This window comes from Sinohyriopsis cumingii, chromosome 11, assembly GCF_028554795.1.
Source record: "Sinohyriopsis cumingii isolate HCF-2022 chromosome 11, ASM2855479v2, whole genome shotgun sequence".
Classification (NCBI taxonomy): domain Eukaryota; kingdom Metazoa; phylum Mollusca; class Bivalvia; order Unionida; family Unionidae; genus Sinohyriopsis; species Sinohyriopsis cumingii.
Genome location: NC_142971.1, coordinates 9,708,166 through 9,733,741, shown reverse-complemented (window position 1 = coordinate 9,733,741; position 25,576 = coordinate 9,708,166). Strand labels below are relative to the sequence as shown.

General features: G+C 39.0%; 1 protein-coding gene across 1 annotated transcript in view; it reads right to left on the bottom strand.

The window, feature by feature from the left end:
- Positions 1–458: 458 nt before the first annotated feature.
- Positions 459–25,576, bottom strand: part of LOC149787599 (toll-like receptor 4) — a 43,307-nt gene continuing 18,189 nt past the window's right edge. Inside the window, exons 2-3 of the mRNA XM_089973767.1 lie at positions 17,888–18,002; positions 459–3,919 (exon numbers count right to left, since the gene is read on the bottom strand). Coding sequence (XP_089829893.1) covers positions 1,351–3,919; positions 17,888–17,931 — 2,613 coding nt within the window. The 5' untranslated portion in view covers positions 17,932–18,002 and the 3' untranslated portion in view covers positions 459–1,350. The remainder of the gene's footprint in view (positions 3,920–17,887; positions 18,003–25,576) is intronic.

Genomic DNA, 25,576 nt, shown 5'->3' with positions numbered 1-25,576 from the left:
TCTGGCGAAATGAGCATATGGTCAGCTAAACATTAGCAGTTGATATGTAGACCTAACGGGAGACAAATCAACAAAAAAGAATGACAACGGATCACGATATCTTCGATGTAACAGGAAGCTCGTTCATTACAAACAACTTCAGATAAATACTGCGAACTTAGTTGTCCCGTAAAGTGGTGATCGAATTGGATAGAGGTCTCACAAACCTTATTTCTGCAAACAATTAACAATTTCTCACCTGTTTCATATTTAGAATACACTAGAACACGTCGTTCCCCTTCGATCATACCATCGTTTGCTTACGCTATTTCCGTAGCTCATTACAAACTTGTCTTTGTTGACCTAAATAATCACCAAAAAGACGTAACTAAAATGTAGCAAAAACAACACATTAAGATAATACATGAGAGCTTATGTAGTAGAAAACAAAATTAAGGCATAACAAATTGGCAAACCGATGAAAAATTGACATTGTTTAATGAAAAGCAGTAAACCATCTTTCATACGGAATCCTGTTTGTGCGTTAGTAAATCAAAAGAGACTAAACAATTGCTCATGTTAAATAAAGGGGATGTAAAAAATACAAAAAATGTACATTTAATGATGTTGGAATATATTTCATGACTTATTTGAAACTTACAATTTTATACAAAGATTCACATACAGATACAAGCAAGTATTAATTTTTTATACATATAATGGAACATTTAAACATGCAGAATTTAAATGAATTCAAGAGAAATTTATATTGATCGTAAACATTGACTACTACTGTTCAAAAAAGACAATCCTGACTATACACACATAAAGCAATTCAGCATAAACACAATTTATAAATGACACGAGTAGAGATTACATCTCACCTGTCAATCAGCTGAGATACAGGTATATACATAAACCAACAGCAATACACTGTGATAAAACTTTGGTGTATGTACAGTTAGGATATTATTAAATGCTTGCATTTTAAACTCCAAAGGCTATTTACACTGAACTTCTGTGAGAAATCTATGATCATTATATAGCTATGACCTTTCAATACCTTTATCTTAACGACCGCTGGAAAACAAAAACGTGTTTCTTCTCTCGCTCCTAATGGTACTCTTTGCTCGGAATATGTTCTAGGTACCTGAGTACATTTGGCCAAATACATTTAATGGAAAATAAATTCTGAAAATCGACAAGAAAATATACACTTGAAGAATCCATAGTATATGAGATCTCAAGACGAATTTCCTTCAATCTCTCCATTTAAATCTTTGATCATACAATGTTTTAGTACATCATGAGGCTCTACACACTCATGCTTTAGTTTATGTCACCAAATATTTCAGAGCCTTCTACGTTTTGCTATTTATTACAATACCCGCTCTCCTTGATTGCTTGAGTACACCTGTCCCAGAACATATCTAGTGCCTGCTCATTTCCGTCCAATCTACTCACTCGAGGATATTCGATGTACGAGTTTGACTGAAAAACAACCCTCATATCCATAACTCTGTAGATCCGATCGGTTGGGATATCCTCATAAAGAATAACGATAAAGGCGTCTCGCCCACTGTGGATGGATTCCTGATACGCCATCTGGAACTCATAAACGCACCACTTACTTAGTAGGAAGTTTTCAGTGAGAAGCATCACAGTCTTGCGACTGTTATGAATAGCTTCGATAATGTTGGATGCAATCTCTCTACCGGGTATAAAGTCACGAAAAGATACACACAAACGCATCCCCTTTTCGTGCTCCAGTTTCTTCAACATGAAGTCTCGAACAAACTCTCGATCTTCATCTGCAAAGGAAACGAATGCATCGTATACAAAGTCGTTGTCAGTATCAAAATTACCAATCGGGTGGTATCCTTTGGTTCTATTCATGGTCATATAATACAGGTACCTTAACTTCCACCTGTAACGATATACGATACCCACAATAACTATGACAACTGCCAGAGAAATACTAATCGTTGTACCCAAAATGAGACCGAGTTTTGACATGCATTCTTTATCCATATAGTTTATATAACGAATTATGTCATTCCTGTAATTGAATACGGCCTTCGTACCATTTGCTAACATACAGGATGTCATGCCGACAACATTAGTTTTAGTATCGCGAATCCAAATCATAAATTGTGAGGTCGAACACATGCATCTCAGTTGATTGTAGGATATGTTGACGTACACTTTCTCAGTCGTCACAGTAGCGATGTCTTCCAGTGCTAAACGTACTGGATATCGCACAACCTGGAGCATGTTTTGCGACAGATCGAGTACTCTTAGGTTTTTCATGTGACCTATATTCACGAGAAACGTGTCTAGAAGATTATGGCTGATGTTGAGAATTTGTATGCTGACGAGCCCGCGAAATATATTTGCATTCAGGAAAGTTATTCTGTTGTTCGACAGATCAAGGTGCTGAAGAGTGTTTAGGTTCTGAAAGATTCGCCCGTCCTCATCTCTGGAAATTACTATTCCCAGCAAGTTGTTTGACACAAGCAAGGTGACGAGACGTGGGAGATAGTCAAAAAATTGGAAGGACAGTTCTGAACAATGGTTGTTAGAAAGATCCAGGTATGTTAGGCTATCAAAGCCGACGACAGGTCCTGTCCAGTTGTACAGAATAGAATAAGAAGCATCAAGGTATTCAAGGCTGTTATTGCCGACTCGAAAACTTAGTACAGGAAATGCTAGTTTTGAGTGACTGAAGTTGGCTACTTTCATATTTTCGGGAATTTGAATAGTGAGGTTCGTCCATTTAAACATGGTCAGTTTGGTCGTGTCCTGAAGAGAACTTATATCCCGTTTCTTAAAATTCGCTGCTTTAAGTGGCGAGAAAAACTGATAACTTGCATCACAGGTGGTAAGGTTTTTCAGAAGACTTGCATAGACAAGGTAGTCTCCAACTAAAAATCTGTTACTCGAGACGTTAAGCTTAGTAAGATTTACCGGCATAACTTCGAAGGATTCACCGTCAACGATTTCTATTTTGTTTCCACTAAATTCCATTTCCGTGATGCTTGTATTTCTAAGCATTTCTATGTATTTTCGTTTAATCCTAACTCCGATGCTAAAATCAGGGTAGATGTTATTTAGCTTCAACACTCTTATGCTCGTGTTCTTCAGTCCCTGAAATCCGAGGGCAGCTCCTTCTATCCCAAGTTTCTTATTACCGGACAAGTCGAGAAGATGAAGTTGTGACAAAGGAGAAAAAGCTTGTTCGTCAATATGCTCAACCCGACATTCCAGGATGATTAAAGATTTGATATAGGGTACATTCTTAAACATGTCAGAAGAGATCGTTTCGAGACCACAGTAGCCAACCTTTTTTTCTCCCGTGAAGATTACAGTAGTTAAGTTTACAAGATTGCGGAATCCAGGACCAAACGTACTGTTAACCAGGCCGTCCAGGAACAGAGTTTGCAAAGATGTCACTCGTCCTAAAACCTCATCAGGGTAAGAGATGTCCGTTCGCTTTGTGTCTTTGACGTTGTGGTTCATCTTTAACACTTTCAAGGACTTTAAATCTCGCCCAAGTGTTAAAGGCACTGATTTGTTGGATATCACTAGCTGATTATGCCTTATATCCAGAACCTCTAAATTATATAAACCATCAAAAGCACCGTCTTCAACCCTAAGTAAACTGGCAGAGGATATATCGAGAATTTGTAAGCTTTGTAATTCCGAAAACAAGCTTTTTGACAGACTACCGATAGGATTATTAGATAAATTCAAGGAAACTGTTAAATTTGGATACACGGCTGGCATCATGGAAGAAGTTAGGTTCCTGTTGGAACAGTCAACATGCGATTGACTGAGGTTGTCCAAAGTACAGTTGCATCGGTCACAGGCATTATATCCTAAGCCGATATCTGCCCTGAATAAACAGAGTATGACAATGCAGAAGAGATGGCGCAGATCCCTGTAAACAAGAAACGAAATTACTTTGCATTAGCTTCAGGTCCTTATGGAAATGGTCATAATAAAAAATGCAATAATATAATGGTTATATTTGGTTAAAAGACACGGGTATGTAAACATTTCGTAGGTCCCCATTATTAGATGGACCAGTGGTACGGGGGGAATCCATCAAAGTTAAGTCCGGATTTTAAGCGTAAAGTTTCTGTGTTTTCTATTATTTAGCCCTGGACCAGAATCTGAAAAGAAGCCCAACGATTGCCTCTTACCGTAAATATTAGAGCTCAGTAAGTCAGGTAGTTTTCAAAGGACGCACATATAGAAATAAGAATATCATATACCCAGATTGCATGTGTGTCAAGCCTAAACGGTGTATGATGTATTAAAAAAGACATTAAACACGTACAGACGTCTTAGGTGTATTCTACGTATGTACGATCTGTATCACAAGGTCCCAGTGCATTTTGGAATAAGCGGGGATGAAATATGACATTTATAAAGGTATACACTGGGTAAGGTCAGCATACAAAGACAGTTTGGTACAAATCTCGTGCACACAGAGAACAAAGTCATGAAATAGGTTACAGGGTAACAAGAAAATTCAACAGGTCTTCGAGTTATTTAAAGGTTTTAAAAGGATCATATTAAATATCAAGATTTTTAAGTAAATCTGTTGAATTTATAATATAATTTTGATATAAGTTGTTTAAGACTATGAAGGTTATATTTTGAACCATTTTATTCGATGGTTAGTACTATAGTAAAAGAACATGCATACTTCGTTGTAAGAGTTTCATTCATGACAAGGTCAATGGTTAAGGTGCTAAAATGAAATCAACAGCTAAGGAGATCAAGAATGACTCGCGAATATGAATTTGGGTCGCGTAAACAAAGCGTGTGATTCAAAGTGCAATTGGTCTATAGAGAACCATCACGCGCGCTCTAGTATTTTATTGGTTGAATGAGATTTGAACGTCATAATAGGACTGTGTATATTGACGACCAAGCTCGTGTGAAAGAGAATAATATGATTCAGATTATTCAAGAAAGTATTGTGTATCAGGGATTGTTTATTTCAAACGCATATGGACACTATATAATGACTATACGGAAAATTTATTTTATTCTTCATTTATGCTAGTGTTCGTAAATGCGATTGAGAGGAAAATAGTGATTTACAGTTACATTTTCATTGGAGATAGCAGAGTAGAGATAAAGTTTGATTTAAACAGTTTCCTGATTAGTGCGAAATTGATAGTTAGGATTATTGGGATTACACTCTTGGAACTCTTACATCGTAATTTATTTATTCTTTCCTTTTGTTTGATTTTATATTTTATATTTTGGAAAACTTAAATTTGTGTTTGGGATTTACATAATGTTGTTATTTAAGGAAGTGCTCACTATAATAATATGCTATCAGGTGTTTAAAAACCATAACATTTCTGGATGAGTTTGCAAGACATTTAAGTGATCACACATTGAAACACTTACAAAATATATGGCAGCTGCGTCTTTCATGACAAACGTTTGCCCCTATGAAAATACGGATAGTTTTAACGCTTAAAAATGAAACAGCTATGACAGCAAAAGAAATGTTATATTCCTGCCAAATGATTAAGACACGCCAAATGGTGATTTTCAGTATGTTCAGGATGTCATGGAACACTTTAACCTGAAAACACTTGGTGACCCTCACAACCATTACGTAACGAACGATGCATTGATGCTATGTGGTAGATCTGAAACATTTCATAATGTCCATGTATACAATTACAAACCAGGCCCAGTTCGTTTTTACACAGAGCTAGTTCATTATCACGCAGAGCTAGTTCATTATTAGATAGAGCTATTTCGTTATTGATAGAACTAATAAAGTACTACATATATCTAGTTCATTATTAGATAGAGCTGGTTCATTATTACATAGAGCTAGTTCATTATTAGATAGAGTCAGTTCATTAATACACAGAGCTAGTTCATTATCACATAGACATCGGTCATTATAAGATAGAGCCAGTTCATTATTACATAGAGCTATTTCATTATTACACAGAACTAATTCATTATTACATAGAGCTAGTTCATTATTAGATAGAGTCATTTCGTTATTAATATAACTAATGAAGTATTACATATATCTAGTGTATTATTAGGTATAGCTAGTTAATTATTACACAGAGCTAGTTCATTATTAGATAGAGCCAGCTCTTTATTACATAGAGCTAGTTCATTATTATACAGAGCTAGTTCATTATTACATAGAGCTAGTTCATTATTACATAGGGGCCCTGAGTGGCCCAGTGGTCTAAAGCGCTAACCGTTACGGATCACTGCCATCTCACTCTGTCTGTGTGGGTTCGAATCTCGAATTCGGACAATGTGGGTATGTGAGAAAGCTTGCCAGTAGCTTCTCGTGGGTCGGTGGATATTTCCGGGGTTTTCCCCGGGTTCTTCCTATACCATTTATACTGGCCGCCATGTAAAACCTATCTTGTGCTGAAAAATGGCGTTAAACCCTACAACAACAAAAATAACATCATTATTACATAGAGCTATTTCCTTTTTACATTGAATCAGTTCATTATTGCATAGAGCCTGTTCATTATTAGAGTGCCCCTGGACTGGTAAATGATACACCGTTAAATATATCCGCTACGGAATTAGAAACGGATATATCCTGCATCATTTACTAATTTGGCAGGAATATAATTTGATCCTATACTTTTTTTTTAGGTTGTGCTTGCTAATTCCTTATAAATACATTCTTCACTGTCCGGTCCGGTTATAGTTCAAAATAACTTATGTAACATCCTTTATTCTTTATAAATTCTTTAAATTCTTTGAATCTGTATGAAATGTATTACAACGGAGAGGATTGTTTTCATATCATTTCCATCAATATTTACGACTGATATGTCCCGGTTTGTGGCTTTGGAATTACTGCCTAGATTTTTATTTCTTACCGCAACATTATTGGACTTTTATTTCCTTACAGTCTGTTTGATAAGTATTCAAATTTCGCTCTCTTAGGTTTTAGGTAAACTAATATATATTCAAATAGTTTTTAGACTTTCAGCGTCTAGATCATCCCTAGGAAAAGCAAAGGAATATCATTCCTAACATATGTGCATACACCTCCACCATTCAATTTCTGAATCGACCAATGACAAAGTACCCATCATTGTCAAGTTTTGGACCATGTCCATGATCATCTAGCCACCATTTGCATGATCGTCTAGCCACCATTTACATGATCGTCTAGCCACCATTTACATGATCATCTAGCCACCATTTACATGATCATCCAGCCACCATTTACATGATCATCTAGCCACCATTTACATGATCATCTAGCCACCATTTAATGATCGTCTAGCTACCATTTACATGATCATCTAGCCACCATTTACATGATCATCTAGCCACCATTTACATGATCATCTAGACACCATTTAATGATCATCTAGCCACCATTTACATGATCATCTAGCCACCATTTATATGATCATCCAGCCACCATTTAATGATCATCTAGCCACCATTTACATGATCATCTAGCCACCATTTACATGATCATCTAGCCACCATTTACATGATCATCTAGCCACCACATCTAGCCATCATTTAATGATCATCTAGCGACCATCTACATGATCATCTAGCCACCATTTACATGATTCTCGAGCCACCATTTAATGATCATCTAGCCACCATTTACATGATCATCTAGCCACCATTTACATGATCATCTAGCCACCATTTAATGATCATCCAGCCACCATTTACATGATTATGTAGCCACCATTTACATGATCATCTAGCCACCATTTACATGATTCTCGAGCCACCATTTAATGATCATCCAGCCACCATTTACATGATCATCCAGCCACCATTTAATGATCATCTAGCCACCATTTACACGATCATCTAGCCACCATTTAATGATCATCCAGCCACCATTTACATGATCATCTAGCCACCATTTACATGATCATCTGGCCACCATTTACATGATCATCTAGCCACCATTTAATGATCATCCAGCCACCATTTAATGATCATCTAGCCACCATTTACACGATCATCCAGCCATCATTTAATGATCATCTAGCCACCATTTAATGATCATCTAGCCACCATTTACATGATCATCTAGCCACCATTTACATGATCATCTAGCCACCATTTAATGATCGTCCAGCCACCATTTACATGATTATGTAGCCACCATTTACATGATCATCTAGCCACCATTTACATGATTCTCGAGCCACCATTTAATGATCATCCAGCCACCATTTACATGATCATCCAGCCAACATTTAATGCTCATCTAGCCACCATTTACACGATCATCTAGCCACCATTTACATGATCATCCGGCCACCATTTAATGATCATCTAGCCACCATTTACATGATCATCCAGCCACCATTTACATGATCATCTAGCCACCATTTACATGATCATCTAGCCACCATTTACATGATCATCTAGCCACCATTTAATGATCATCTAGCCACCATTTACATGATCATCTAGCCACCATTTACATGATCATCTAGCCACCATTTAATGATCATCCAGCCACCATTTACATGATTATGTAGCCACCATTTACATGATCATCCAGCCACCATTTACATGATCATCAAGCCACCATTTAATGATCATCTAGTCACCATTTACATGATCATCTAGCCACCATTTACATGATCATCCAGCCACCATTTAATGATCATCTAGCCACCATTTACATGATCATCTAGCCACGATTTACATGATCATCTAGCCACCATTTAATGATCATCCAGCCACCATTTACATGATTATGTAGCCAACATTTACATGACCATCTAGCCACCATTTACATGATTCTCGAGCCACCATTTAATGATCATCTAGCCACCATTTACATGATCATCCAGCCACCATTTACATGATCATCCAGCCACCATTTAATGATCATCTAGCCACCATTTAATGACCATCTAGCCACCATTTACATGATCATCCAGCCACCATTTAATGATCATCTAGCCACCATTTAATGATCATCCAGCCACCATTTACATGATCATCTAGCCACCATTTACATGATCATGTAGCCATCATTTACATGATCATCCAGCCACCATTTATATGATCATCTAGCCACCATTTAATGATCATCTAGCCACCATTTACATGATTCTCGAGCCACCATTTGCATGATCATCCAGCCACCATTTACATGATCATCCAGCCACCATTTACATGATTCTCGAGCCACCATTTAAATGATCATGTAGCCACGTTTCTGATACACATATAATGGCAGCTTTATGCTATAACTAGAGTTTTGATAAATTTCGCAGCAGTGATTTGACAATTAGATGCACGAAGCCTCAACCTTCCAATTTAAAACATTAAAATCTATCATTATCTTCACCGATGAGCTTAGAAAAGATAATACAGTAATTCAGAATTTTCTTCAAACTCCGAAGTGAATGGTCGAGTTTTAAAAAGTAATTTGACACAGATGAACTAAAACAAAATTTACACGGCAACAATATTTTGTACTCTACTCTAAAGATATAGCCGGTACACTAATCAATGGCTATGGTACGAGTGGCAGCTATTTTTCCTAGTCATACGCATATATATATATTCAGAACTTCTCTAGATATTTATGTTATTTAAATAGCGGAATAAATGTGGTAAATCTCGTTATATTCATTAGTTCTGATGATGTGATAGCAAATAAATTGTTTAAAGATTCGTGTTACCGACGGACAACATGCTTTCGACAACAACAGACTGCCCATCATGGTTGTATCTAATAACAATAACCAATTTGCAATCTGCGGTAGATGCAGTGGCAAAACGTAAAGTATCGTCCAACCACATTTGCAAAATTATGTTAAAAGTTCTATGTCGACACCTTAAGAGCCGACTATGCTAAAACGTTCTATGTCGACACGTTAATAGCCGACTATGCTAAAAAGTTCTATGTCGACACCTTAATAGCCGACTATGCTAAAAAGTTTCATGTCGACACGTTAATAGCCGACTATGCTAAAAAGTGTCATGTCGACACGTTAATAGCCGACTATGCTAAAACGTTCTATGTCGACTCCTTAATAGCCGACTATGCTATAGGTTCTATGTCGACACCTTAATAGCCGACTATGCTAAAACTTAAGATCTCGATACTCTTGTGACTGATACGCTCTTGAAAGAGGATACCGCAAGCTAAGACCTCGGCGTGGCCTGCACGTATCATATACTAGAAAGTAATGTCACACCGAATTAGAAACAACCTCCTGTACCGTGGGAAGACAATCATTAATGTCAGATCCACTATATGAATATATGACTAGTGCGAAATATAGGCGAGTAGTTCCTCCATGAAAGCAAGGTTATATTGAGTAGTTCTGGTGAATTTTACGTGTTCACCAAAAACGACGGTGCTAGCATTATAATTAAGTGTACTGCCGCCTTCGCGGACTGGTCACGCCGCTGTCTGTTATATTCTTTAAAACTGCCATAAAAGGGTGTTGTTAGTAATATGCTCAAACTGGACAAAATCTTCGAATTTGCTGTTGTAGGGTATCTTTCAAATTAGGAAGCGTTGTCAGAAGTTCCGAAGTTTTGGATACATTAGAAGAGCGCAAACAATCATGCAGATATGTACGCTTGGGAATATAAGTTTGCTCAGCCAAGCCGATATGGACTGTAGCTTTATATTCAATTGGCACAACTTATGTGACAGCCAAACGCGTGGAATGTAAAAGTAATCTTGGGAATTTGCTTGACTCTAGGAATTATGTACACCATTTTTCACCGGAACGAGTAGTCTTGCCAATATGGATGCAAACAATATTATCATAACAGAAGGACTCTACACATCTCTGTGCTGGTGGGGGTGTCGCAAATGCAGATACTAAATCCACTGACGAAATGTTTCTTGAACCATATAATAACCATATCTGTGTGCTATGTCGACGGGGATCAATACAATCGTTAATTTCCGGTTATAATCTTTGCTACAAACGTAAGAGTTTTAAGGCCTTCAAACAATCGAAGAGGGAATAGCCGATTAATATAAAGCTGTCCTTGCTAATTCAGAAATTAGGATTACCCGAGTTAGTATGACTGTGTGGATGCTAACCCTGGTCGATTTAGATTTTCTACAATAGTTAAAAAAAAGAACAAAGCACGTCACGTAGATGTTATTATTGAAACTTTAAGGGCGTATAGCATAGATAGTGCGTCAATGCCATCCCTTATTACAGGCAGTATGGCAAATTCTCCCACTTCTTACCGTGCCTGTTTTCTCTGGTCGTGGATTAAGGTGATTAATACGTTCGAGCGTGATCAGAAACGTATGAACATGACAAGTGCATCCTGGTGTATGGTGATACAAATTTATTTAAGTGCTTTCAGTGCTTAGATATTCCAAATCGCCTTTGTGTAATACAAGCGTCGGCGATCTTCAGTGCAAGGCACTTAAATGCCAATGCGTAATGTTCAAGGCCGGATTAAAGGTGAGGAAACGGAGCAATTGCTCCAGGGCATTCTACCATCTTAATCCGGCATTGGTTAGGCTCTAACGGCCGCTGTGAGTTTCAGTAGAGATCTTTATCTTCAATGTTATTTGCACGCTATTGTACTTTGAATGGTTATAACAGGTAACTTTAAAATTTATTTCAGTTTTTAAGCAAACACAAAATATATCTTATTTGGTGGAAGAAAACAAAATCTCAAAACACTAGCTAAAATGTTAAAGTTTCGATTTAACTCCTTCATCATTTCTTGACGTTTTGTCATGATTCGTTTAAAAGAAATTGTTGAACATTACCTAGCAGGTTTTTAACATGGTATAACTCATAAAATAAGTATTTTGTTCAAGCTTCAATGGAATTCATCGGTGATGGGAGAGTTTTATTTTAGTTTATGAACAGTAAAATATAGTATTCTTCAAGCATAAATTGGATAGTCTGAAACCAGGAACTAGTCCATTTTTCTGTCAGACAAGTGCCTGGCGGCAAGAGGTTTATTTCATCTAAGTGCATTTTTGTCTAAAATGAAAATCTCCATTTTAAATCGTATAACGAGTGAATAACCCACGAGACGAAATATATCCGTTATTCACTCGCTGAAGCAAACTTTCTTTTAATTTTATACCCGAACTTGGCTAACAAGATTTACTGCAGCTTGATGAAATATATCTTATTCAATCGCTTCAAGCAAATATTCTCTATAGCATCTATTGGCCCGGACAAGTCAACAGAAACTCATAGCAAAATTATATTATGCACCCCAGCTCCAAATTCATAATTATATCTAAAGGTCATCTTTGACAAACAGTGACCCTTCACAGTGCAAATGCAACCCTGTCCCTGCATACATTTGAAAACGCTTTGTGTATTAAACAGTTTGTTGCAATTTAAATGATTTGCCATCCATGCCGTTTGTGAGGTATTATATTTTCCTTGAACCTAACATGTCCATTGTTATGAGTATCTAGCTCTGCTTCCTAGCCGACTATTGGTATGAAACTGTCTATATACTATGAAGTATATATGGAAGGTGTACATGCCTAACGTCAGTTTCAAGAAAATCACAAGCCACAAACATAGTTAACTTTTGTCCATGATTGTAAGTCGTAAATAGAATGTTTACATAGCATCTGAGATCGGAGCATTCTTGGCCTAGTCTTGTTTACAATTAAACGGGAATTTTCCGTTGGAATGATTCACATCTAGGTCAAGTGAAAATGTGTACAAATAGGGATTTGACAAACAAATAATTAATTCCCATTGTTGGTTATTTTGTGGGAATCCATTTTGATCAGAGTTATGAACTGTATTCAGATATAACTTGAGGAGAATTATTTATTTACAATTTTCATTGGAATTACTAAAGTGCTCATTCACTTTTGCAGTTTTACAAACTATTTTTTATAGTTATCTGGAGTTTTACATACTACCTTGGATTATTGTGAATTCATTCAAAGACATTCCGGATTGTATCGTTGTGTTACATTCGGACATTCTTGACTAACTATCGGAATTAATTCAGAACATTCTAAAGTATTGTACATGTGATAGAACGTTTATGATTACTTGGGATTTAATTCCCGATACTTTATCTCTTGAATTTTCTCTTTGTATTATAGGGAAATAAATTGCTTGTTGATTTTACTTAAATTGTTGGTTTCTTTTTTTTTTCGCTTGTATAATTCAAGACTTGGAAACTTAACAGTAACCAAACATTTGTTAAAATGATACCTGAATGCTAAGAAAGGATTTTGGAGTGCAAAATCCGAGACAATGTGAAATGATGTGTTAGTTATCAGTGATAAAACTGAAGTCAATTATTTGCAGGAAAACGTTACTTAAAGTGTACAAATTTAACAAAAGTGTATGAACTTAACAAAAGCTACACACAGTTCAGTAAATAATTTGCTTCTTAAGTAAGCCTGATACAATCAAATCCCAATTCCTAACCTTTTCAGCAGGAATGGTGGGAGTGGGCTGGGTGGAGGGGGTGTAGGGTCAGATACAAGAGTCTAGCAAACTGAAAGAGTCAAACTAATCAACAGCCATTATGCCTTTTTTTCATGTATATACTTCTGCGTGCGATATTGCCAAGCTTACAGTGTGACCCATAAAGCAGCTCCAATGATTATATATATATATATATATATATATATATATATATATATATATATATATATATATATATATATATATATATATATATATATATATATATATATAAAGAGAGAGCGAGAGAGCTTCGCAACCGAGTGCCCGGCGGTATAACTCGGTGGGCAGACTGGGCTGGTTAGCTAAGGCAGTCAGCCAGTCTAAGAAAAGGAATACTCTGACTGCGAACTCGGGCAGATGGAGCTCGTTAGCCTTCTCAGGCAGTTCGTCTAGGAGAAGGAAACTTTCATTCCAAACCCACCAAGTCTCAGCGATTGTGTGATGGCTCCGCTGCCTTGTGGATATCTTCGGGAGAAGGAAAGGCTACCGGAGTAAACCCTGACAGAAAAACCGGAGTGGAGCCTCTAAGGCGGCTGGGTGTCAACTACGACTTCTTTCAGCCAGCACCTGCATTAGAACTGGTGCCAAATGTCATGCTCAGCATTTCTTCGGACCTTATCAGCAAGGATGTGAGGAGGATCCTGACGTCTGGGCAGTCCAGGATCTCCATACTCCACGCCCAGGCTTGCGCCCTGAACAGGCCACTTCAGCTTAGCTCCTGAGTGAGGAAACAAGACGAAAGATGGCAGTCTACGGGTTATCAGTTCCACCTGATTGGCGTAGGGAAGGGGCGTCACGGGTCAGCTTTGACGGTGGGAGGGATGATCGCGTCCCACTGGCCGACTACCGCCCGCCTCAAGACGGGCAGTCTCCAGGCAGTAAAGTGTTGTACTTCCAACGTCTGCCTAATCCAGTGGGTGCTTCGAGCTCAGTGTTTGCTCAGCATGACAAACAGACGGAAATTCCGCACCAGACAAAAGAAACAAGAAACCAACAAAGAAGACTCCAGCTCTTCGATTCGCAAGCTGAAATGTGCGCATCATGTGCACAGGCACCTCTGACGACCTCAGGGAGGTGGATGACACCAGGAAGACGGCCACCATCGACAGACAGCTCACCAGACTAAATGTCAGCATAGCTGCCCTCCAGGAAACCAGGCTCGCCTACAGCGGTTCTCTCAGAGAGGAAAACTACACCTTCTTCTGAAAGGGTCAAGAACCTGAGGAGCCCCGCCAGCATGGAGTTGGCTTCGCCATCAAAAACACCCTCCTGGCTTCGGTTTGAGCCTCCCTCAGAGGGAAGTGAGTATCTCTTGTCTATCGGCCTTGCCACTGTTGCAGGCCCTGTTGACATCCTCAGTGTCTACACCCTCACCTTCACGTCTTCAGAAGACATAAAGGATCAGTGCTATGAGCAGCTGAACGAACAGATCAAAGGATGCCCTAAGGACAAGCCCCTATTCCTCCTCGGCGACTTTAATGCCAAATTAGGTGCGGACCACGAGTCATGGTCTATCTGCCTCGAATATCACGGCACTGGAAAGACCAACGAAAACGGTCAGAGACTGCTGAAGCTGTGCACCTACCATAACTTGTGCGTCACAAACACTTTCAAGTGTAAGCCACAACACAAAGTGTCATGGAAACACTCCACGTCTCATCACTGGCACCAGCTGCACTTCGTCATCACCACGCGCTCTGCCCAGAACAGCGTCCTCTCCACCAGAATCTACCACAGTACAGACTGCGACTCCAACCACGCCCGTGTGATCAGCATGGTGCGCCTACAGCCACACAAACTACACCGCTCAAAACAAAAAGGTTGCCCTCGCATCCACACTGCACAGATGTCGGTTCCCTCCAAGGTGGAGGAGTATGTGTCCGCCTTGGACCAGGCTGTCCAGGACCTGCCAGAGCACGAGGCCACAGCCAAGTGGAACACCATGAAGGGTGCCATCTACAGCACAGCCATGTTTACATTTGGTAAGAAGGGACGACCCAGTCAGGACTGGTTCAACGCACATCTTTCAAGAATGGATCCAATACTCGAGGACAAACGAAAAGCCTTCATAGCTTACAAAAATTGCCCCAATGAACGGTCGCTTGCTGTACTCCGAAGTGCCTGAGTCATCACCAAACGCATCACTAGACAGTGTGCGAACGAGTACTGGCAGTAACTGTGTGAAGGAATCAAGCGCAGTGCCGAGTATGGAAACATCCTAGGTATTGCAGTGGCATCAAGAAGGCTCTAGGCACTACAGTGGAATGGGTCACACACCCCCAACAAAAACAAACAAAAAAAAAATAAATAAAAAAATCTCTGACGAGAGAAATTATCACAGACCATGAGCAACAGATGGCCAGATGGGTGGAGCACTACTCATAGCTATACTCCCGAGAAACGTCAGTGACCGATGCGGCCCGTAGCAGCATACAGAAAATTCCCACCATGGAGGAGCTCGACAAAGTGCCCACTTTAGAGGAGTTCAGCAAAGCATTCGACTCCCTTCCAAACGACAAAGCACCAGGTAGCGACAGAATCCCGCTTGAAGCTATCAAACTTAGGAAACCAACATTGCTGCAGCAGCTCCATGAGCTACTCTGTCTCTGCTTTGAGGAAGAAGCAGTCCCCGAAGACATGTGCGACACCACCATTGTGACCCTTTACAAAAACAAAGCCGACTGCAGTGACTGTAATAATTACAGAGGGATCTCGCTCCTGAGCATCGTTGGCAAAGTGTAGGCCCGCATCATCCTCAGCAGGCTTCAACTGCTTCGGATCGTGTGTACCCGGAATCTCAGTGCGGCTTCAGAGCAGGCAGGTCGACAACAGACATGATCTTCTACCGCCGACAACTCCAGGAGAAGAGCAGAGAGCAAGTTCAGCCACTCTACATGATGTCCATCGACCTCACCAATGTCTTCGACTTGGTCAGCAGGAAGGGCACAAAAACACCGCAGCGTGATAATCTCTTTCCATGTCGATATAAAATGAACAATCCTGTACGATGGACTATCCTCAGGCTCCGTCCTATCAACAGCGGAGTGAAGCAGGGCTTCGTGCTGGCACCGATCCTTTTCAGGATCTTATTCTCTCTGCTCCTTTCCTACGCTTTTGACTCTTCCACTGATGGCGTACATCTACACACCAGGTATCAATGGAGGCTGTTCAACCTGGCACAAATGCGTTCGAAGACCAAAGTGAGGTCGGTACTCATCAGGGAGATGCTCTTTGCGGATGACGCGGTTCTTGTGACTCACACCGAGGATGATCTCCAGAGACTGGGAAGCCGTTTCGCTGATGCCTGCAACCAGTTCGGGCTCACCATCAGCCTGAACAAGGCAAACGTCAGCGTGCAAGATGCCACCATTGCCTCTTTAATCAAAATCGACGATGTCACCCTAGAAGCAGTCAACAACTTTACTTACCTGGGGTCAGCCATCAGCAACACTCTCTCTCTCTCTCTCTCTCTCGCTCGCTCGCTCGATGTGGAGCTGGACAGAAGGCTTGGAAAGGCAAACACCATCATGGCACGACTAGTGAAGAGGGTGTGGGAAAACTAAGCGCTGACAAAGCACGCCAAGATCCAAGTCTACCAGGCCCGAGTTCTTAGCACACACACACACACACACACACACACCATCAAAGTGAGACCTGGAGCAACAAATATGAGGAAAGATCGTCGGCTCAACTCATTACATATACGGTGCCTAAAACGCATCCTGGAAATCAGCTGGCAAGACCGTGTCACACAGCAAGATCCTGCAGCGTGCAATTATCCTCTGCATGTACCTCTTGCTGAGCAAACGCCGCCTTCGATGGCTGGGACACATCCAATGCATGGAGGATGGGATACTGCCAAATGACATCTTATATGGACAGCTGGACTCCGTTTCAAGGATGTGTGCAAGAGGAACATGAAGGCATGCGACGGCTGGGAAGTGCATGCCGAGGAACCCGGAGAATGGCGATCCGCAAGAGCATAGCCGTCGCTGATGTGAGTAGAGGCCAGCTGGCGGCGAAGAAATATGACGAAAATAAGAGCGCGGCAACAACCACAGCAACTCAGACTACCCAGTACGTCTGCATCAACTGCAATGGGGACTGTCACACTCGCATAGGCCTGCACAGCCACAACAGACTATGCCACAATCTCAGGAAAAGACGACACACCAAAGGCGCTACTCGCATGGTCTCTCGATACTGAGCAGCCAATGATAATGATATAGAGAGATCGATCCACAGATACAATTTTAAAATTTAAAACAAACATTTCCTTTCAGAAGACCTCCCATTGACTCTTAACTGACTCTAATGATTTTTAGAATTTACAAAATGATATTAAATATATAATATACAAGATAGATATATACTGTGGAAAATTCAGTTCATGAAGCATTTGAATTGCTTCGCTTTTAACTAGTACATACCACAAATCACAGCTCTTGCGGAAGCTGGTTCTATCCATCGACATAAATCCTTTCTACACTTGGTTCAGGATGTTTATTTGGATGAGAGTTGGTTTTCTACCATGTATATCTTGCACTGCGAAAAAAAAGAAAGAAAAAGAATAAGAAGAGTCCATCGAATGGACTGAAGCTTTACAGCGAGAAACAAATTTCTGAAAAAAAGAAGATAAGATCAATTCCTCCTTTCAACTGCCAAGTGTTTAACCATGACTGGTAGAATTCATTGATAAAAATATGTCCAACCCTTTGTAAATATGACGATCCATTATGGGGTTCAGTCAAAGTAAAGTAAGATTTTTATGATATCAATCATGCCACCATTAGTAGGAATAATAATATTCACTTGAAAAGTACAGGTCAATATGAGGAGCAGGGATAACTTCGTTAACAGAGATGTACTTTGGAGTAATCATGAATATATCGATGAAGATGAATGATAGATATGACAATGATAATAATCGATGAGGATGAATGATAGATATGACAATGATAATAATCGATGAGGATGAATGATAGATATGACAATGATAATAATCGATGAGGATGAATGATAGATATGACAATGATAATAATCGATGAGGATGAATGATAGATATGACAATGATAATAATCGATGAAGATGAATGATAGATATGACAATGATAATAATCGATGAGGATTTATTGATCTACTTTGGCTTTGCCAAATGGAAAGCAACGTAGTGAGATATCTACCAAAAACTGCCTATAGAGGATGCCAAAGCAGACGACACTCAAACTGATAAAAAGTGTAGACGTTGTAAAGACAGGACATGGTAGAATTCAGTAACAGGAATTAAACGAAGCATTAAAAGCAAAAAACATTAGATTAAAAGAGACCATGCATTCAAATGTTTTCCGGTTGGTAGAATGTATAAGTATACATTTGTTTTAGAAGTCTTAGGATATGATGTAGGTCGTACGTATGCTAGAATTTGCACGGCAACAAGGAACTTTTTATAATATCAACTCTATTACTAACATATCATATAGTTCAATACTTTCATATATCTAGTCACAACATCAGTTTCTTAGAGCAATAAATATAAACAAATTGATGTTTTACTGTGATGACACTTCTTTGGAGTTATGTTTAATTGTTTTAGTAACCTATCGTTGTTATGGTGTCAATAGATCCTAAAGCTAGCAGAGAATTCATTCATGTAAGAGTTTTTCATCATGGATAGTGTTTATGTTAAACGTCAATGTATTTGGTGAAGTCTACTTATGACTGGTTCTGTCAAAAATGTTATTATTTTTTAAAATACTTACCAGAGTTCTGCAAACAAAGAAATGGTGGTAAACTTAACAATGTCAATACTCCAGAATATTTTCAGTGGATCCTGTCTATTTCATTTCTCTGGATTCACCAAAGAGGATATTCAGGATGCGGACGTAAATTCATGTAGAAAGATATTCCAGATTGTATGCAAAACAAAAATCCAGACAGTATCACTATCCATGTCAGCAAGAAATCATCACTGGAGCTTATTATGATGAAAATCCCACTCAGAGTGACATGGGTATGTGTACAAGGTCACTATTTTACATGCATTGAATTCATATCAACAAATTTTAATTCATGGCAATTGATGCCTGGCTTGGACTTCTAATGAATTCCTTGAACTGTGTTAAAAGATAAACAGTAGGTCCAATACCAGCACTATCAACGCTGACATCCTCAATTTGACCCATAACCTCGAACCCCTGCAGTACTTGCCAGGCAAGACCATAATCATTACAATACTCACTAGCTCAAGTGGAAACAAACTAAACGGTAAACAGTGCATAAATGTTTAACCAATCTATCTCCCCAAGCCCTGACAGACCCAATGAACACTTCATCAAATGAAAATGAAAATATATATGTAGTACTAGCCAGGCAAGAACCCAGTTCCTTGCATCTTCCCCTACACAGGCAGATACCTGCAAATTAATGCCTAAATATATTATACCTCTCTCCAGTAAACCCAAACACACTTCATCAAAGGAGGAGTATCGATGACCAGATTTTGTGGTGGCCATATTGGATGTCAGATCGGGACCGTTTTTATTTTCGACCAACTAGACATCAGAAGAAGTATTTTGGTCACACCCTTCTTCAACATACTTTTCTGTTATTAGGTTTAGTGTTAGGGTTAAAGAAAAGAGCATGCTGACATGCTACTTTTCTGAGGATTTATTTTTGAAAATAAGTATTCATACGTCCGATTACACAACCTTTACTTTCAAAGAACTTTTCACATGGCTATATTTATAGAATAGGATAAGAAGATGAGGAGTGTTCCATCTGCTATGAGCTTCATAGAAAGTGAGAAATGGCACGTACAATATCATTCATTATTCATCTGTCTCAGTCATACACTGAACTTGAAGTGAGAGAAACTTTGTAAGAGTTTTACAGTTACTGTAGTAGCTGTATCTATGGAGAACTACAACCTATCTGCAAGCAAGTGACAGAAGAGACAGGTCAGGTCAGAACAGATTAGGAGATTTCAAAATTTTGGTTAGGAGTTTTGACCTCAAAAGATTTTCACCGACAACACTTTTATCATGCAAACTGAAAAAATTACAGATATTGAACAAATTTGCATTTTTTAATATTAAAAGATGCACGTCAAGTCACTCATTTCACAGTAACTTATTGCCACTCATCTTTTTCTTATATCTATCACAATAATTTCTTAGATCATTGCTGGATTATAATGGAGGCAGTCCTAATCATTGTTGATTTTAACACTTAAAACCTGACATTTCCTCAGAGTGCAGAATTTCCGTTTTAATGTCTGCATTGGAACGTGTCAACCTCATTAGAATTCTATTGATTCCACCTGGAAGTTTAAAAAGTTTCCATCCTGTGGATAAATTCAAATTGCTGCCTCCCTTCCAGAACTGTTTAAGATTGGTACTGTCAGGGTCTAATTCTATTAATGCTTTAATGTCATTAAGATTCTTCACATGAAAGCACAAACACATACATTATACCATCACGCCCTTGTGACTTTAGGGCTAATCTGTAGGCATCTTTGTTGTTACCATTTTCACCGGTATCACCACATTTTAATAATGACTATCAAATCTGGAAAATGGGTATAACCTGATAGTATTATACACAAAGACCAAGACCACGTTCATCCCAAGCATTACATATTTACATATTTCAATGGCAATTAGTTACGTTACTTTTGTGTGGTTTACTGTAATGTTTACAAAAGATTAAAATCAAAGCCAATGGTTTTTTTATATTTCAATCTTTGCGATGTGGTTCTTCATTCTGCGTAAGGTCACTCACGAGAGACTATGCTCGGCTATAAAGCTGGCAAATAGTGTCTCGCCATGTCTAACATGACCCACATTTGATGCAGATTCCACAAACACTGATTTCAGTTATGGCATATTTGTTGTCTCGGTTATTATGTTTTTCTAAGATCATGATTCTGCATGACTCGTGATTTCATTCAAGCAACCGTAACATACTTTAAAATCAGCTTTACAGGAAGAGCAGAATTCATATTCAGGTCCTCTCTGAAGTAAGTGAATCTACTGAAATTTCCGTTTCCGTCCATCCAGTCGCGTCACTTGGGGGTGGTGGTGCGGGGGGAGGGGTGTGGACCGGACCGGACCGTCAGAGGGGGTGACACCTAAAAGACTGCCTATACAATTTTTGAATTTTTTTGCGGGAAGGAGATCCATGGGAGTGACACCATTAGTTACCCTCATGACTGTCTACAAAAATTTTGAATTTGTGTGCAAGAAAGGGGTCAATGGGGGTGACACCATGAGTTACCGCACATGACTGTCTATAAAAAATTTCAATTATTTTGCAGGATTTAGGTCCATGTGGGTGACACCATGAGTTACCGCACTGGGTGACACCAACCCTAGTGACGAGTCTGCGTCCATCACTCGGATTTTGTGATATTTCGGTTGGCTGGATTTTTTATATTTTGACCTTGGCACGTCTACACATCTCTAAAAACTTTAAACAGTGAAATCAAACCGACCCATTTTATGCCACTTGAGCTCTTGATTAAGCGAACTATAATAAATTGACAATTTTAATTCTGTCCAAATTTCTTTTGACAGTACATAGTATTGACTCATACCAAGACCGAAGCAGAACATACCTTGCACAGAGGTTCAAAGTAATGTTATTGTTTAATATTGATTAAGCTCATTGAAAACCCATTTGTAATCAGTTAACGTCTTTAGTCCTCTCTGAATTACTTCTGCTCACACATAGCATAATCCACCTAGACAAACTTCAAATAATGAAACCTGTCGACCATGTTGACAGGAGTAAATCCTGAAAATAACAGCTAAATGGTCTTGTTCTGCTTGAGCCACTACTTCAGTCATGTGATCACAGACAGAATTACCGTAAATACACAACGCTGGAAACAAATGTGATGTGATGTGATTTTGATTTTTAACGTAGCTTTAACAATTTTTCAGTCATAAGTAGTAAATGGGGTGAGATTAGCTTCAATGGGAATTAGCATTACAGAGACCCCTGGGTCAGATTAGCGTCAAGGGAAATTTAACATGGAGAAAAATTGTGGGTCAGATTAGCGTCAAGGGAAATTAACATGGAGAAAAATCGTGGGACGGTTTAGCGTCAAAGGAATTTAAACAGGGTGGGACTTTATAGCGTCAAGGGAAATTGAACATGGGATTTTTTTTTTTTAAATTTTTTTAAAAAAGGGGTAGGCAATGGAAAGGCTATCTCTTTTCGAGAAATATGGCTGGCCCTGAAAAGGGCCTTTGGGTTTTCTTCTTCTTCTTCTGCTTCTAGTTTCTTCTTTTTCTCCACCAAGTTCTTATTTTATCTCCAACACTCTTTCTCTTCTTTTCTTTCTTTTTTTTATCCTGCTCTTCTTTTTTCTTCTCTTCCTCCTCTTCTTTCTTCCTCTTTTCATTTTCTTCTTCTTTTTCAATGTTTTCATTCCATGCTCTCATCCTTATCCTTTCCTCTTCATCCTCCTTCTCCTCCTTTATTTCTTTCAACAGATCACTGATGATTACCTTCATTTTTCGTAAATTGTTTATCTCCATCTTCACTCGATGGGGACTATAAGAATAGTGATCCTCGTTTAGGTTAACCAACATTTGCTCTATCATTCCTAAATTGTCGAGGACGTTTTGCAATTTTTCCATTTTGTCCATTTGGTTAGAAGCCATCTTCTTTTTTTATTCTTTGCAGAATGGTTTGAACGACGAATACTGTGGGTTCTTATACGAAAAGCGCGGACGTGAAGGAAAACATCCCCCTACTTTTTCATTTCATATAATAAAACCCAAACTATACTCTCCACATACGCTAAGAAACAATTAACAAAATCCTATAATCTACTATCCACACAATCGTACGTGAGCGCTTACAAAACCCAAACTATACTCTCCACATACGCTAAGAAACAATAAACAAAATCCATAATCTACTATCCACACAATCGTACGTGAGCGCTTACAAAACCCTAACTATACTCTTCACCTACGCTAAGAACAATAAAGAAACCCATAATCTACTATTCACATACCTTAGCTCTTACAAGCACCAACACACAAACACATACCCTCACACTATCTTAAAAAAAGAGTTAGTGTTTATATTCACACTACTCTACCTACACATTGGCAAATTGAAGGTTATTTCTTTTCTAGAGTATTGGGTAGCCCTGAAAAGGGCTGTTTTTTTGTTTGGAACTTCATGGACACCTGGTTAATGGTGGCACCTTCCAGGCCTGGCGCCGCATACACATCTTATCCCCCAGTTACTTTTTACCTTTTGGGGGGAGAGAGCAGAGGCAGGATATGTCGCTTCAGAATCCCAATTTTCGCTCTCTGGGATTCTGAAATTTCTTCTTCTTCTCTCCTTTTCCTCCTCCTCCTCTTCTTTGTATCTTCTCTCCTCCTCTTTGTATCTTCTTTCCTCTTCTTCTTTATATCTTCTCTCCTCCTCTTCTTTGTTTCTTCTTTCCTCCTCCTCTCTTATCCTTCCCTCCTCCACAATGGCTTCCGCGGCCAGTTCATTTAATATGCGCCTGGCATATTCCAGATGCACATGAAGTTCCAACAGTTTCTCCAGTCTCGTGTTCATTTTTGGTGTTGATCAATCAACAAGGGTAGTTGGACTGCCGAACGAGTTTCAATTTATAGTGAAAGCGCGTACGTGAAGGAAAACATCCCCCTAAAAACATAAAATTGATCTTACCTAGATCATGACCAAAAAAAATAACAACAACGCGCGGACCTAAAAGAAACACTCACTCACTTTTTTATTCTACCCATCACTATTTTAAAATTTTTTATAAATCACTTCAATTGACTATCCACATACTCAAAGCAATCCAATCTAACCCCTAAATCTACACCTCAAACACCAAATAAAGACATCATTTTAATCTACTATCCACACCAACGTACTTGATCACTTACAAACACACAAACTCACAAACACATACCCTCACATTTTTTAAAAAGAGTTAGTGTTTATTTTCACACTACTCTACCTACACAAATTGGCAAATCGATCGTTATTTCTTTTCTAGAGTATTGGGGTAGCCCTGAAAAGGGCTGTTTTTTTGTTTGCTATGGCATTCCTTTTAGTTTCTAAGAATGCGATGTCCTCTGAGGATAGACTTTCTGGCGATAGGTCTGCTTCTTCGGAAAGAGAAGAACTCTTTGGTGTCGATACGACAATCGACAAAGCCTCTGTCAGCTTCAGGTTGCTGCTGCTGTTGTTGTTGTTGCTGCTGTCTCTGAAGTCTGTACTTCTCTGTCCATTCTTCTTTGTCCCTGTTCATTTCTTTTCTGAAGAGCTCTTCTATCAGGTCTTCAGTGATTTTTATCATTCTCACATTCTCTATTTCTTCTGGCTTCGGTATCAGACTGTGTCTGACCCTATGCAAATTCACGTAGGCTTCGTTGAGCTTAGCTAGTTTGGAGCACATCTTCGTAGGAGGATGAGTCGACAATGGATGGTTAGACTGGAAACAACCCCGGTTCTTAAAGTCAAAGCGTGGACGTGAAGGAAAACATCCCCCACACGGTTTTTGAGTCGCAACGTTTAGTGAGTGCCATGAGAGGGATAGTAAGAAATGAAAGAGCATCAATCCAACATTCTTATAGCTAAACAAAAGACAAAGGCATTTTTTTCAAAACACAACATTTTTTACTCAAAAATCACTTAACACTAAACAACAACTCTAACATTTTTAACAATAATCCAACAATATAACATCAAACAATTTTTTCAAAACACAACATTTTTTTATTCAAAAATCACTTAACACTAAACAACAACAACTCTAACATTTTTTAACAATAATCCAACACTAAAAGTTTCTCCACTAGGTAAAGAGGGATAACAGTCTTCCATGGTTTCTAGTAATCTAGGATTACTTCTCTCAAACTGTTGATTTCTATCGTATTATCGAATTCTGCATACAGGATGACGTTCACCGTTTCATCAGGGTCTCGGTCTTTAAACTGAATTTCCACACGAATCTGGCCGGATTTTATAGGGTGGAAATGTCCCTCGTCGCTGCCTTGGTCTGGAGTGAAATCGAAAGCCCACAAAGCGTAGCCTCCTGCATAATCCTCGTACGTAATACCGTGACTGGTATTGGTT